Source organism: Lepisosteus platostomus, chromosome 21 (assembly GCF_059453375.1).
Source record: "Lepisosteus platostomus isolate fLepPlt1 chromosome 21, fLepPlt1.hap1, whole genome shotgun sequence".
NCBI lineage: Eukaryota > Metazoa > Chordata > Actinopteri > Semionotiformes > Lepisosteidae > Lepisosteus > Lepisosteus platostomus.
The window spans coordinates 9,051,875-9,066,667 of NC_142631.1; the positions used below are offsets into that span (position 1 = coordinate 9,051,875).

Here is a 14,793-nt window from a genome sequence, read left to right on the forward strand (position 1 = left end):
TTCTATTGAAATTGATACTAGTATAATTTGCTGTATACAAAGAATGACCAGTTTATTGAAGTACACAATGTTATTTTATTGTTATTTTTATTATTTTATTTTCTCAAAAGACAAAAACACGTGAGTGTTGAAAAGCTAGAAATACACACAGCCTGAGCAAAACCACAAAAAGAACATCACATGTCTCTGCCTGAAGTGCTGATTCTTTGATTGGACAAGTTGTAGTTCCTGTTTTTTACATTCAGGGACGCAATGGGAGTGTTCATGTGAAGAGTTCAAATCAACGAGTCCGGGGTTGCCCTGCAGATTCACTTTCCATTAAAACTGTATTCAAACACAGATCAGAGCAGAGCTTGCAACACTCCAGAGAAAGTTCAAAGTGGAGGAAAGGGATTAAGCATGTATTATATAATGAAAGGCTTCTTTAAAAGAAATTAAGCTTTTCAATGTGGGAAATCTGTCACTTGGTCTGTAAATATATCTAGATATGAGTGACTAAGTCGCTTTCAGTGACCTATCAAGCAGGACCATATGTTACATGCTGTGGGGGGAAAACGCAGCTTAAGGCAAATCCTGCTTTATCCATAGCATTACAGGCTCTAAGAAAGGATTTAGTCTTTAAATCTTGATTAGATAGAATTTCCCTCTAGGACTAAAGCAGAATACTATTACTAAGCAGAGATAACCCAGCAAGAGGAGAGGGTTGGAATAAATAAGCATACAGGGCCAGCCTCTGAATTTATTAATGCAAAAATTATTGCAGGGCAATGATACGATAAGATAGCTCTATTATTAGAAGCCATGGATTATAAATCAGAATATAATCCTGTTTCTTACTTATGTTCCAGCTGAGGGTCCCAGTTTTCGTTGCAGAGAAGGGAAGAGAAACTGAAGAACACTTAAGGTCAGTCCTCTTAAGCAGGGAACCTGTCTACAATTGTTTCTTTCCATTACGACTGCTTAAGATGATTTAAAAATATATATATAACTGCTTCTGCTCAAGACTGTTATATATTTTTGTCTACAGAAGTGGTTGGTGTTTTGAGGGCTCTGGAGGAAATCACTGCCTCACAGGGATTTAACGTGGATGTCAATCTACCCTCACAACGCAGTCGCTAGAGGATAATAAAACAGCCTACCAGTCTGAAGTGTTGCATCAATGATTTTGAAAACTTGTCTTATATATGGGTTAGGATTAATATTCATGTCATCATTTTTCTCCATGCAGGGTAAGTACACTTTTTCAGAACACAACGAGTGTTTGCAAAGTATTGTAGAATGATCGGATGGTATCCTAAGTTCACCACTGTGATGAGGAATACTGAAAATGTATTCCTTGTGGGTTACAGAACGTTCGGAGGGAAAGAGTAAATTGTTGAAAAGTGAAGATATATCTAAGTCTGTAACTTAGTAAATTTAATAATAAGTATTATTATGACTATTTCTGTCACCTTGATTATAATTATTCTAGAAAACAACCAGTTGGAACAGCATAGCTGACTATAATGTTGACTTGCAAGATGATACTTACAGTATCTGGATTTACACATCTGGATTTTAACATCAGAAGCTGAATTAGTTTTCTAATATTGCCAAACATAACTTATCTCAGATTTTCAGTAGTCCTTTTGTTTTTAATTACTACACTCAGGAAGCTAACATAATGTTGAGAATTAGTGGGCTCTAAACTTTAACACAATTTGTAACATTTGTTATGAAATTTTATTCTATACAGGGAGCTATCCCAATATAAGAACTATTCTAGTGAACATTCTTTAAATGTAAATGAAAAGTCCACATCAGGGTCTCCAACACCCTTTTAATAGTACATCTCAGTGCACCTCTTCCAGAATGTTGGACTGAATAGTATTTTTTCTTAGTAGTATGTTTAATATCTTCCATCTGAGTAATGCAGAATTGTTCACTTCATAATAGTTTGTCATTTGAATGGAAATTATAATTATTTAAGAGGTAAAATTATTTTGTTCCTTATTATTATGTCAGTAGACTGTATTGGGGCATTTCAAATCATAAATGTGAACTGTGAGCATATACATACTTTTTGTGTGTGTACTGTATGTTCTCCTTCTTGTACAATATGTACAGTGTTTCACTTACTGTACTACAAGATTCTGGGAGGCCTGTGGAAACGCTGTGTTATGGCTTTATATTTACTGAAAGCTGGTCTGAGATTCAAAATGATTTAGTTATTTAATAAAACTGATTTAGCTTGTTTGTTTAATGAGGTTCATCTCACAGAACAGTGTCCAGAAAAGAATGTCTCAGTATTGACATCACTAAGTTTCTAGACACATTGCTCACATTCTGTTGAATGTTTGGTCTCACAAGAAACGAAATGTGACATTTCTTAAAATGTGATGCTTACAGCCTTTTTTGTAGTAAAACAGTTAAAAAAAACCCCAAAAAATATGGATTTTTCAATATTATTAACAAAGGCAATATTTAATCAGCTTTGTCAGCTTTGGAGTTCCAATGCAGAATCATCGCCCATTAGTTTGAAAAGCTGGGTCTTTGGAACCTATTTTCCCATTTGCATTTGTCTCTTCCCTGATTTGTTTTAAATTATTATCTTTATTATTTTTAGATCAATGTCACATATGACTGAAGACATCATATTATTCACATTCAGTGGGTCTCTACAAAATTATCTTGGCAAATTTGGTCTCTTATCTCACTGTTCTGTGGAATTCACAGAAAAATAAACTACCATTATTGTGATGATGATGATAATGATATATATAAAATTTGGAAACTATTTTAATTAGAAATTTACAATAAATTACAAAATACAAAAATGAACAATGAACTATAAGAAATAAAATATATCAAATTAGCAATGTTTAAAAAGGCAACATTCAAAATATTTATTTTGGTGCATTGTAAAAATATGTAAATTGTTACAGTAGGTGCTGGGTTATTTTACGTTTCTTCTCAATTTTCTGTAGATTTCATTATAGTTTTCTACACAGTTTGTCTATTTTGCTATGCATAGATGTAGATTTGTTCAGATGTCAGATACTTTTAATTGATTTCAAAGGATTTGCAGTATTTATCAGAAAGGCTTTTGGGATTAATTTGCCAATGAAATCACAAGTGGAGATTTGGAGTCCTTTTAGCTCAGCATCATCCCTATTACCTTTAAAAAAGCAAAGAATAGCAAAGAACAAGGAGCCAGCATCACATATTAATATTTGGAGTGTTTCATTTATAAGCAGAGGATAAAAGATTTAAATAGTGGGTGGATAAAGATGGATATTTGTGTGCTATCCCTTTAGCCTTAATTGAATTAAGATGCTAACCTGATGGACATCCAAGTCTTAAAGTCTGGAAGACAAGGTCAAAAGAAGGTGAGAGGAAAAACAAGAAAAATACAAACAGAAAACACAAGCCTATGCATTTAGGATGTGTGTACATGATACACTGTTTGCACTAATTAATTAACTTAAGGTGAAACCCAGAGAGTCTAATTGAAATTGACTCAGAGTTGGTTACCCATTTTTAATCACTATGGACTGTTTTGAGAGCTCACAAATTATATCATACTGTATATACTGATGGAAAAAAAACACAACATTTTCTGGAATGAGAATACTATAGTTATATCTTATGTACTTTCACAAAAAGTTGTCTGTTTGTTTTAAGCCCTCTGACCAGCAATACAGTTTGTGCAGTGAGGCATTGCAACTTGCCAATCACACGAAAGCTCGTTAGGTGCACTTTTACTCAATGAGGTCCAGGTGGAACAATGCCTGATCAGGTCACTTTTAAAAAGGCCTCAATTCAATTCAAAGCTTAGGTCACTGCAAAAAAGGCCCCACTTAGTCAGTTTTCTGTGCATTCCATAATGCATTGTCATGTGCCAGCATTGCCAGACACTATGGAGTAAGCCGCCCCACTGTGTCCTGACTGCAGAGAAGGTCGTCCAAGATCATCTTGAGTGACCACACCAGAGCAGGACCGATGAGTGATGAGTGATCTTTTTTCCATCAGTATATATAGTATATTCCGTATAAACAGCCATGTTTGGTCTGATTATTTGAGTATAAACTCTAAATGTGTGGACAGTATTTGTTTATATAGTTGAAAGTTTTGGATCCATATGAAAGCTGATCAGCTTGTCCTTCTGACAGCAATAAGAAGTGATTGACAGCATTAAATCAAGGGTGTTGCTTCAACTTGGTCACAATAAGCAGCACAGTGCTGATTCATATTTACAACCCTATTGCTGATGATTTTAGACCAGCATGAGCTTATGTAACTTGGCAAACTTTGGTATATTGCAGAATTCCTCATTTTGATTTTTTAAATATCTTATTTTATTTTTGAAGCAGCCATTTTTAACCCTCTTTCTACTGTCTACCTGATTAGCTGATGAGAATGGAAGGAGCAAATAAATCAATTAACAGTTTCTTTCTTATATCATCTCAAGCAAATGGACTCCAGTGCTATGGCTGCAACATTATCATGGGGAGGAAGTATGTGGATGTTGGCTGCTCCAATCCTGAGGTCATCACATGTTCTCATTCACATAAAGGATTCAAGCATCGCTTCTGCATTAAAACAGAGAGCAGTGAGTCTGTTTTTTTGTACAATAAAAAATAGACTTTCTCACTGTGGGCCTTCAGTTTAATTCTCACACTTGTGTGCACCCTGACATTGTGGTCATATAGGTGAAGTGACACAGGCCTTGCTATTAAACATTAGTTTTTATGTTTCAAAGTAGCATCAGTTATGTTATGTTATATCTGTTATGCTTTTGTTGTATAATCCCAGAGATAGAAGGGTCTATATCTGGGATCACCCTTATCACAAGTTTTCTCTATGTACAGTATTCAGACAATTATAAATGATTCAAAGGGATCCTTATAATGTAAATTTTCCTTTCCTTAAGAAATTTGGTTGGCAACATCAAAAACAAGCTGGACTAAATGTCTACCATGTCAAAATTTCATATTGGCACATTTAGCAAAAAATGATGAGTACATACGTGTATGTCTTTCCTCCATAGAAATGATTAAAATAGCTGAAACTAACAGAAAGAGTGGCATTTTTCAAACGAGAAAGTAAAAAAGGAAAGGGAGCTAAATTCTTCTCTGAAGTTCAAGTAGGTAGCTGTATCAGCATGCATAGGCTGCGAACACCTGAAAAATGTCACACCCTCTGCAGCCAGAGGGCGCTCCTACTCTGTCCTGTCCCTAGTTTCCTGTGGTTTGCTGTCCTTCCAGTGTCTCTCTGTCTGGAGCTCTATATTTTTCCATGTCACTCATTCCTCTTCGCTCAGCATTGACGTTCGGATGTCTTGAGACCCACCTAGCACCAGGTCGCCCCACATGCGCTGCCTGAGGGCATTGGTTTCTATACAGCATTTCCTGAACTGCTGAGCCCGGGCTAACCCCCATCCTGCCGCTACGCATAGGGTCTTTTTCCACTCTCCTGCCATCCCACGGTTCATCCCTTCCGACATCCGTGACAAAACATTGTGTTTCTTTTCTTCTCTTTTCCTTTACTTGTTCCTTGAAATTCTTCTCTGACAAATTCAGAGGGCACCTGATGGTATTGTTTTACTTTACAAACAATCCAAGGATTTATGGGCTTTACGGTTTTATGTTTCCCCTTGTTTGTAACATTTATTATATCTCAGTAGTAATGTTTTTGCCAATGTTTCTGGCAAACATTGCCAGGCTCCCTTAAATAACATTTTCTGTAACTTCAAATTTCAAAGTTAAATAAAACTGGGTAAAAGAGAAGAGACAAGGGAAATGGATAGGAATGTCAAATTAGCATTTAACTGCAAGAAAAGTAAATGACAAAAAAAACTACCAACTTTCATTCATTTTTTAACTTTATATTCTATGCAACCATCCTGATAGTTGGAAGGAAGAATAATATTCTTCCCAGAAGTACTGTATAACTTTGTATAAACTGAAGCTTTTAAAAAAGAAGAGTAAATACATCTGAACAAGAGAGCGAGACTCTAGTCTATTCTGTAACAAATAATGTTGATGACAACAGTATAATAATGTGTCAGAATCTGAGATCAATTTATTACACATCTTGACTGCGAAATTTAATTTTTTATCCTGAAGTTCCTGAAGTCCTTGCCAGTCCAGAAAAGCTGCTGTTGTTTTGTGACTTGCTTTCATCACAGGAACTTCCCTGTACCTTACCAAGCACTGGCACAGGTGTTGTCCTCCTTTTCAAAGGTACAGAATTTTACAATAATGCTGCAGCCCTGATTCCCTGAAAAGTGTTTGCGACTACCCTTTGAAAATAAATAAAACTCTGCAATTTGACTTCATCACTGCCATATGCATAAATCTTCTTTTTAAATTTACTTTCCGTTACATTATATTCTTTATTTTGAAAAGTGAGTGGCAAGGTGGTAAACATTGCTGCCTCACTGTACTAGGACCACAGGTTCAGTCCATGTGGGTTTCCTCTGCTCATGTTGGTTTCCTCTGGGTACAGTTTTCTCCCACAGTCCAAAGACATACCGGTTAATTATCTTCTGAGAAAACTGGCCCTGGAGTGAGATTGGAGTGCGTGTGAGCCTTACCTTGTGCACATTGCTTGCAAAGATAGGCACCAGCTCCCTCGTGACCCTGAATCAGATGGAGCAATTATAAAATGGATGTTTTAAAGATAAAAGATTTTGTTCTTTATTTTATGGTTTGTACTTATGCATTGGTATTGATTTTCATACAACATTGAAACTGCCTGCCATGCCTCATCACTGCAGCTGGTAAAATTCAAGAATTTATAATAAATCTAAAGCGTAAAAACAAAAAAGTCAATTGCATACAATCCGGACAAACAATGTTTCTTTTTGCAAACATATTCAATATTGCAAACTGATATAATTGTTTAGTAACAGTTTGGAGTGATGCCTTCTCCTGACGTTATGCACTAAAGAACACAGATGTCAAATACAAAAAGCCAAATAACTGTGGACAATTGTTATACAAACAATTTTAGAGAAAGATATTTAGATCAAAATGCTGTATGATTCCTGCTGTACGATCTTATAGAAGTCTGTATGGATTCACATAATGTTTCTGCTTTTGTTTTTCCTAATGTTTTCATTTGCCAAATCAGGGCTGCATCTGAGGGGCCAGGATCTTCTGTGATTTTTATTAAAGAATCGACACTTTGCATAATTAGGTCCTTTTAATTACTCTAAGCTCTTTGCCAGTTAGAGACTTCATACTTCTTAATCATACATTTTTTAAACAGCTGAAAGCAATCTCGCAGTTATAATTCAATATTAATTTTGCTTTGACTGTGTAACTGGGAGGCCATCCAGAACTTGAAAACCTATAAAACAAGGTTACTTGAGACTAGGTTATTAAGCCTACTTTGTTCATCTTGTTGCTAAGCAATATATTCATCGGAGGAACTCCTGTACCAATTTCCTGAAAGATCCATTGAAATCTGCTTTAATACCTTTGAAATCAACCTTTCTTTTGTGAGTCTGATTTAAATTTCCTTCTATGCTTTAATTTTTTTCAAGCAATTGAACAGAAAAAGGAGAAAGCAGAACGGGTGTTGTGCCTGCCAGCTGTCTTCGCTTTTGCTTTCAGTCTTCCTGTCCTTTTCTGAGGCCAGAAATAGGAGGAGTGCCCGACTCTGAACAGTAAAAGTGGGGACGTTTTGTGACCAACCTGTTCCTCTTGACATCAGTGTTTTGTGGTCTAATACAGTGTTATTTTTCTCTTGCTGCAGCAGCCCTAGGAATTGTCCTGACCAGCGGCTGTGCCACCTCTCGGCACTGTCACCAGCAGGAGCTCCCGGGGGTGAGGATCCACTGCTGTGAATCTGACCTCTGCAACAGCGCCCTGTGGTCCAAAGCAGCTCTGCTCCCATACCCCTGTGTGATAATGAGCCTCCTGATAATTTGGTTTCAATTATGAAACAAAAGCAAATTCTGGATGCCAGCGTAATGAAATACCCAAACCAACAGGTTTTGACGCCTGACTGATAGAGGGAATCACCACTGCATTGTGTGTCAGCATCCTTTTCAAAATAATGCAGATGATAAAGTTTCATTACTAGGAATGGCCAAATTACCCTCCTTTATTTTTTGTAGTGAACATCTTAATTAGAATATCAAGGAGATGAAGAAACACTGTTTAGAAAAGCCCAGTAGAGTCCTGTGGCAGCCAATGAGTGGATGCCCTGACTCACCAGCCTTCCTTGCAACTACAGTAACTCATGGATTTTGTGATTACACTCCTTCCCTTGCTATCAAGAAGTCTAGTCAATCTTAAAAACATAAAATAATCAAATCTAAAAATTGGAGAACTGTGATAAAATCTACAAGATTATTTTTTTTTAAGTAGAGCCACAAGACCTTGTAACATTTCTGTGAAGAATAGTCTTGGAAAACTGATGTACAGATTTCACTGTAGTGCATGGTACCTAATCAACCTAATTTATTTACCGAAACAGATGGAAAAAATGTCTTTTTACCCATAATCCTACCACATAAGCCAATACTAAATACACCCCATACATACATACTAGAGAAACCCCATTCTACTGAATAAGAAGCGTTAGTAATCATGATAATTCACACCAAACCAGTATTTTACCATTGTTGATGGTTGCCAAATGTTTGTGCTGCATTACTGAGAGGTTCATGTCTTGATCCTTGTTCATTACAAAGTTAATAACTGTAATTTATACTAGAAAACATACTGCTGAACAATTTTAAGTCTATAAGTAGGTGTGAGTAGTTCTTTAATCACTATTTCTTGTTGAAACAAATTGTAGATTCAGTGTTGATTAATGATCTAATGGAACACCCTTCCTTGCTATTTTTTAAATAGTAACTGAATTCTAATTTTCACTGGTAAATATTACTGTAGATACTGTATATCAAATTGTTTCACACATATGCGTTCTAAAAAATTATTTACATTTATCATATAGGTACAAATTACTTAAGTAATATGTTTCTTGCTCACTGAATCAATTAGAAAGGTGAAACAAAATTGCATTTCTCTAAAAGGAGTGTGTTTTTAAATTTGACAGGTGCCAACAGTACACAGATGTTCCTGCTGTTTAATTGTAAAATGTGTTAATTGGGTATTTAACTGTATTTTATTAATGAAACAAAAACATCACACTTGTTAACTAGCTCATAATAATTTGTGTAAATATCACTTGAAGAAGTGTAAGGCAAATTAAATGGAATATATGGTATTAAATTATAACCCAGTGGTTGGGCAAGCTATTGTAGCGCTCTCAGGTTCATGTGGGTATGCGCACTTGCCGCTGCCGCTGGGGACTGGAACCCGGGCCTCCGGCGTCACTCAACAGGGACCCAGCCAGCTGAGCTAAAGGGAAAATTTCCGTCAGCCTGATGGCTGCGGTCCCTGCTATTCACAGGGAAGGGCAGTGACGTCACCGTGCTGGTAAGCCGGCTCGAACAACCTGGAATGTCGTCATGTCGCCAATAATTCTTTGGGATTTCCAGATGCACTCCACTGCATTTCTTGCAGGGGTTCATCAAATGACTTCAGATGAATGATAGCATGTTTTCTATAATTCAGTTGTATTTTTTATGGCCATTTAATGCTAGACACAAAATTGTTTTTTTTATTATCTGTACTTACAATATCAGGGTAATTTTAATTAACTTGTATAAATAAAATGAAAAATATGACAAAGCACAATAATGTTTTCTTGTATAGCTCAATAAAAGTGTGCATTCAGAGCACAGGCTGATTGTCCAAGGAGCAGCTAAAGTGCTTCAAGGGGTAGGGTTGTATAGTTGGCTAAGGTTCTCTCTGCACAAAAGTGAGTCCTGCGATTTGTTGGGCACCTGCAGGCCTGCAGTGATGACAATGAGGAGCATACCACTCATCTAGTCTGCACTAAACCTCCTGTCGGAAGCTGTGAAGCTTGGGGAGTGTGATATGAAGAATGGTTCAATTGATGGGTGGGTCTTAAGAGCCTGTCTGCCCATCCTCATTCTCTGTAGTACACTATACACTGTATGTGTTACAGGTGGAGCAATTAATTAAATTGGATTGATATACACAATTCCTGGTGCTACTATTTCTGTGAAAAAGAAAATAATCATATCGTTAAGCTTATCAATCCCCTTCAATGTTTAGTTATTTAAAACTGTCTAGAAAAGCTTTGTTTCTAACCTAAAGCTTGTCTCACCTTCAACACTAATTACAGTGCACCCTTTACTGTAAATTTATTGAAAGCAGTGGCCTACAGTACAACACAACAAATTATTATAACATTTGGTCAAAAGAAACAATATTCTGTTATATTCAGGCAATAGTTTAAACATAGATATTGAACACAATGACACAATTGTGAACAAATCATGTTTTTGGTATTTAATGTGACACTTAAAATTAAAAAAAAGATAAAAATGAATATGGGTTTAATCTCCTGCAGCATTAACACAACCCTGGCAGAGCTGATGCATAGACCTGATCAGCCTCAAGATACAATGCTGTGGGATGTTTTGCCACTGTTCTTGTGCAGCTGCAGACATGCTGGCAAAGGACAATACAGTAGCTCCATATGCAATGTCATCCATCAGTGCAGTTTAAGGCAAAGCAATATTCCACAGTGAATAAAATGCTTCACCACTCTCTCTGTCATCACCTCCAATGTTGTCTTGTCTAGAGAAGACAATGAGCTGCAGTCATTGTATACAGTAGATGTGCAGTTTATTCCTTCCTGGATTTTTTTTGTAGCTAAATGTAAAATGTGAAAATAATTCCACAAATGGATCAGACAGACTTGATGGTTGGTGACCTTCTGTCTTCTAAGATGAAGCACATAACTGGTTTTCTTCTTTCTTGAGATATTGATTCTTGAAATAAAACATCTCGTTTTCCAGGCAGAATTTATTCTGTCATAGACTTTCTTCAAACATATCCAAAGCAACCAAGCAATTTTCATTAAACCAGAAGGGTATAGTCATTTCCCTGTTCTTATATTAATTGCATCCAGATACTCAGGAACGGTTATTTAAACAGATTCTTTATTACTCATTTTGGCAATTTCAAGTCAGATACCATATACTGGGAACCTGGTGTTTTGTGAAATCACATGACGTGGCCACAATGTTTTGTTATTCCTAGGAACTGCACTACTCTAGCAATCAACAAACCTACAGTTCATGTAAATAACATTGTGTATGCTGTGCTCAATGAGCTATTGATGTAAAAATTAAACGGTTGTATTTTCACAGAGTATTCGTATATGAAAACATAGATGTAGTACTAATGACACATGTAGAAATAATGTGGTATTTTATTTTGGTTGTGTTGGATTGTGAACAAACTCACCCTAATCTGCATATACAGTAGCATGCTTCTTTAGAAAAGACGTAAAGTGGTCAAATAAGTAATGTATTATTTACAATGTTCCAGTAATTTCAGTCTTATGTGGGATTGACCTATATTATATAGTAACTCAGCTTAGAAATATATCATTATTTTATGCAGTCAGCTATCATTTGGTTTCACATACAGTAAGTATATTGATTATGTAATGTCATATGAAAGTGCACTCTTTCTAGGAGATAGAATTTACTGATCAAGAGATAATTTTCATTAAACTATTTTTAAAGAAGCAGCAAATTTGTATATTTATTATTATCTTAAAGGATCTAAGATTTTCTGTCCTCTTCTCTCTGCTTTTGTTACACATCTCAAAAGGCAGAGGTTTTCAAATACTGGACTATCCAGTCTTCCACTCATACTGTACCTTTGTTACAGACTGTTCCTTGATAATGTAATTTTTTGATCAGTCTATTCAATCAGTAAAAGAGAATCCCTAAGTGGAAAGAAATGGTTGATCCTGGAAACTTAGTTACACAGGAGATGGAGGAGTAATTATGAGCAAGGCTGAGAGTTTGTCACAAAAATTTAAGCCTAAATTACAAAGCAGTCATGCAACACTTGAGGAACAGGGAACTTGATATGCATTGATTAAATTAAAATTTTTGTATAAAGTTTACAGTGTTTATTTTTTTCTGTTGTGAAATCTGTGACAGAACTGGCCACTGTGAATGAACAATTACATAAAATAATAAATTTTGAGTGCTACTGTATAACATAAAATTCACCATTCAAAAATCAATATATTAATTTATGGAAACTAACTTTCCATCACTGAACACTGGAAGGGAAAGCAATTATGACTCTGGACCCATTAGATGGGGTTATAAGTATTGCTTATGTATCCTTGGAAAAGCTGCATTATCCTGATTGCTCCTGTCCAACCAGCTGTGTAAATGAGCACCATCATGGCTAGAGGATTAACCTACGATGGACTAGCAGACAAGCCAAGGGAAGTCCTGTGCTTTCAGTTTGGTTAACAAGACAGAAAGTGGGATAAACTTTGCATATTTAGTTCACGATATTATAATTGGAAAAGACTGAAGAACTACAGTAACAGATGTTTTTGACTAGACGTCGAAGGTAACGCATTTAATTCTTTATTTAAATAATTTAATTTATGTGAACAAAAAATCGATTGTTTCGGGATAATGCTGGATATTGGCGAATTTGAATAACAAGTGGTTAAACGGCTTTGTCTTTCATTGGTGCCCGGCTCTTGTTTTGAAATTTGACGTTATTGACATGCTTTTATATAAGTGTCCGCCAGATGGCGGCATTTTCTTTTAAGTCACATTAAAAACAAATTTATGGGTATCCTTACTCTTTGTGCAGTTGTCACATGTTTCTTATTAAGAAACTGTGATATAAAAAGTGGTAATTAAAATTTTACAAAATCTTAAGAACCATTCCCTATGTTAAATGGAGTTTTTCATCTCAAAACATAAAAGAGGACCCAATTTCACCCTCTTCTGAAGTGCAGCACACACCTAGGAAATTAATGACAAGCCCAGGGTGAAATTTAGTGTTCTGTTCAGACTTGTGTAAAATCACATTATTTACAATTCATTTTGACACACAATTCACAAATTAAATATGCAAGAACGTTTAATATTGGTTTAATATTTCTGGTGTTGTGTAATACAATTTTTTGGCACAAATCAAAAAGCTTCAAGTCTTCCACAATACAGAATAGGACTTTTTTCTTATCAATATTTGGTATTTTCTGAGTCTTCAACCACCATAAATTCCCAAAAGGTTTGTTACAGTTAAGACATACAGTATGGTTATTATTAGGATAATGAGACCACTCTGCTGTAGATGTTACTGCTGCATCACGCCTGGTGAGTGCTGTACTTCAGTGGTGAATGAAATTAAGCCTTTCCAAATCTGAATTGGAATAAAAAGCTCTATAGAAGTGCTAACATTTTAAAATATTAATTAAAAAATCCTAGTCTATTTCTTCTCTTTTAGTTTTTTAATTCTTATTGTGACTTGGCCACCAACAGGAGAGGCTAGTCAGGTCATAGAAAACATATTATGCCAGAAGATAATGTTAAACTAGTAAAACTTTACTGGTTAACAAAATAATATAGTGCAGCAGGACAACTTGAATGACACATCATCAGATTCCTGGAATTTGTCCCTCCCCCCCTCCTTGGTCAGACTAAACACTCTATGCAAGTATATTCATACTAGGTACTGTACATGTACAATTAAGTAGAAAACACTTCCATCCATTTACAACAAATGAGCAATCAAAATGCACAATGCTAGGCAACACAGCATCATGCAACAATTGGAATAATGTAACCCTTCATCATAAATACTGTATATGCTTGGGAAGTTTTCATAAGTTTTTGAAGCTTTTCTAGCCTGGATTACTGCTCCCCAGCCACCCCCTCTGTATGAATCAAGGAGAGTCCTGTTCCTTATCAGCCACAGAACTATTGTGTTATTTTACACTTTAACAACAAACAGAGCCCCATTTCAGTCCCGCTTGTGGACTGAGATCTTCTTTCAACAGCTCCATTGAAAGTTCTTCCCAGTGTGAGTGAGTCACTGTGCTGTACTTCCAGTGCCCCCTTTGGATGGGTCTAGACAAACCGGCTTCACACTCTGACATAAAGAACACAATTCCCTCCAGATTAGCACATTGCTTGGGAAAGGGGTGGTCAGAATGTGGCATGTTTCTTCTAGCAGTTCTTTTATTAACCTTTCTACTTTGTTTAATTGCAAGGAGGATTTGCCAACAAAGCAAAGCTTGAGTGCTGTGATTGCCAAGAACCTGTTACTTTTTTGACTTTGAAAATAACCTCAATGACCTAATAATAATTAAATAATGTGGTTCTTTCAGTGATTATGCTGCCAAAATATTCTTACGTATATCTGTTTTTTAAATCAAATGCAGTGTGTTAGAGGCCATCTAGCTTTTAACATGAAGCTCAAGTACAGACTCCTTGTGCCCATTTGCAGGAAAGAATTAATGGAAGCCAGTGTATTTTTCCAGAGTATTTTAAGTTTGTAATTTGTTGGTATGGTTGCTCAGTACTCAATACTACTTAAATGCAGTTCATGTGTTAGAGTTTCTAGGAACTGATCTTCGTGGGACTTTAAAATTCAGCAAGCCACCCAGAAATGTTGTTATTTAAGATAATACCTTGTCTTCTTTCATGAATGTGCTGGATAAGATCCCCAGACCAATTAGCTGGTAACAACAAAGTGAGCCAGTTAAGCAGAATGCCCTTGCCTCATTTGTAACCATTTTGCTATTCTTATGTGCTTAGATGTAACAACATGCATTCAATTTACAAAAATATAGACTTGCATAAACAGAAATGCAAACAACTTCCATAAGTAGTGTTAGCCTAATTATTTCCACAACGTTTGTGCTTGA

The 14,793-nt window shown here is 35.9% G+C and overlaps 1 protein-coding gene across 1 annotated transcript; it reads left to right on the top strand.

The window, feature by feature from the left end:
- Nucleotides 1–126: 126 nt before the first annotated feature.
- On the top strand, nt 127–11,636 carry LOC148643981 (uncharacterized). Its single transcript, XM_088614619.1, has 4 exons — nt 127–904; nt 1,028–1,229; nt 4,451–4,591; nt 7,744–11,636. The coding sequence occupies exons 2-4, from the start codon at nt 1,160–1,162 to the stop codon at nt 7,929–7,931; spliced, it is 399 nt and encodes a 132-aa protein (XP_088470745.1). The 5' UTR covers nt 127–904; nt 1,028–1,159; the 3' UTR covers nt 7,932–11,636.
- Nucleotides 11,637–14,793: the final 3,157 nt, after the last annotated feature.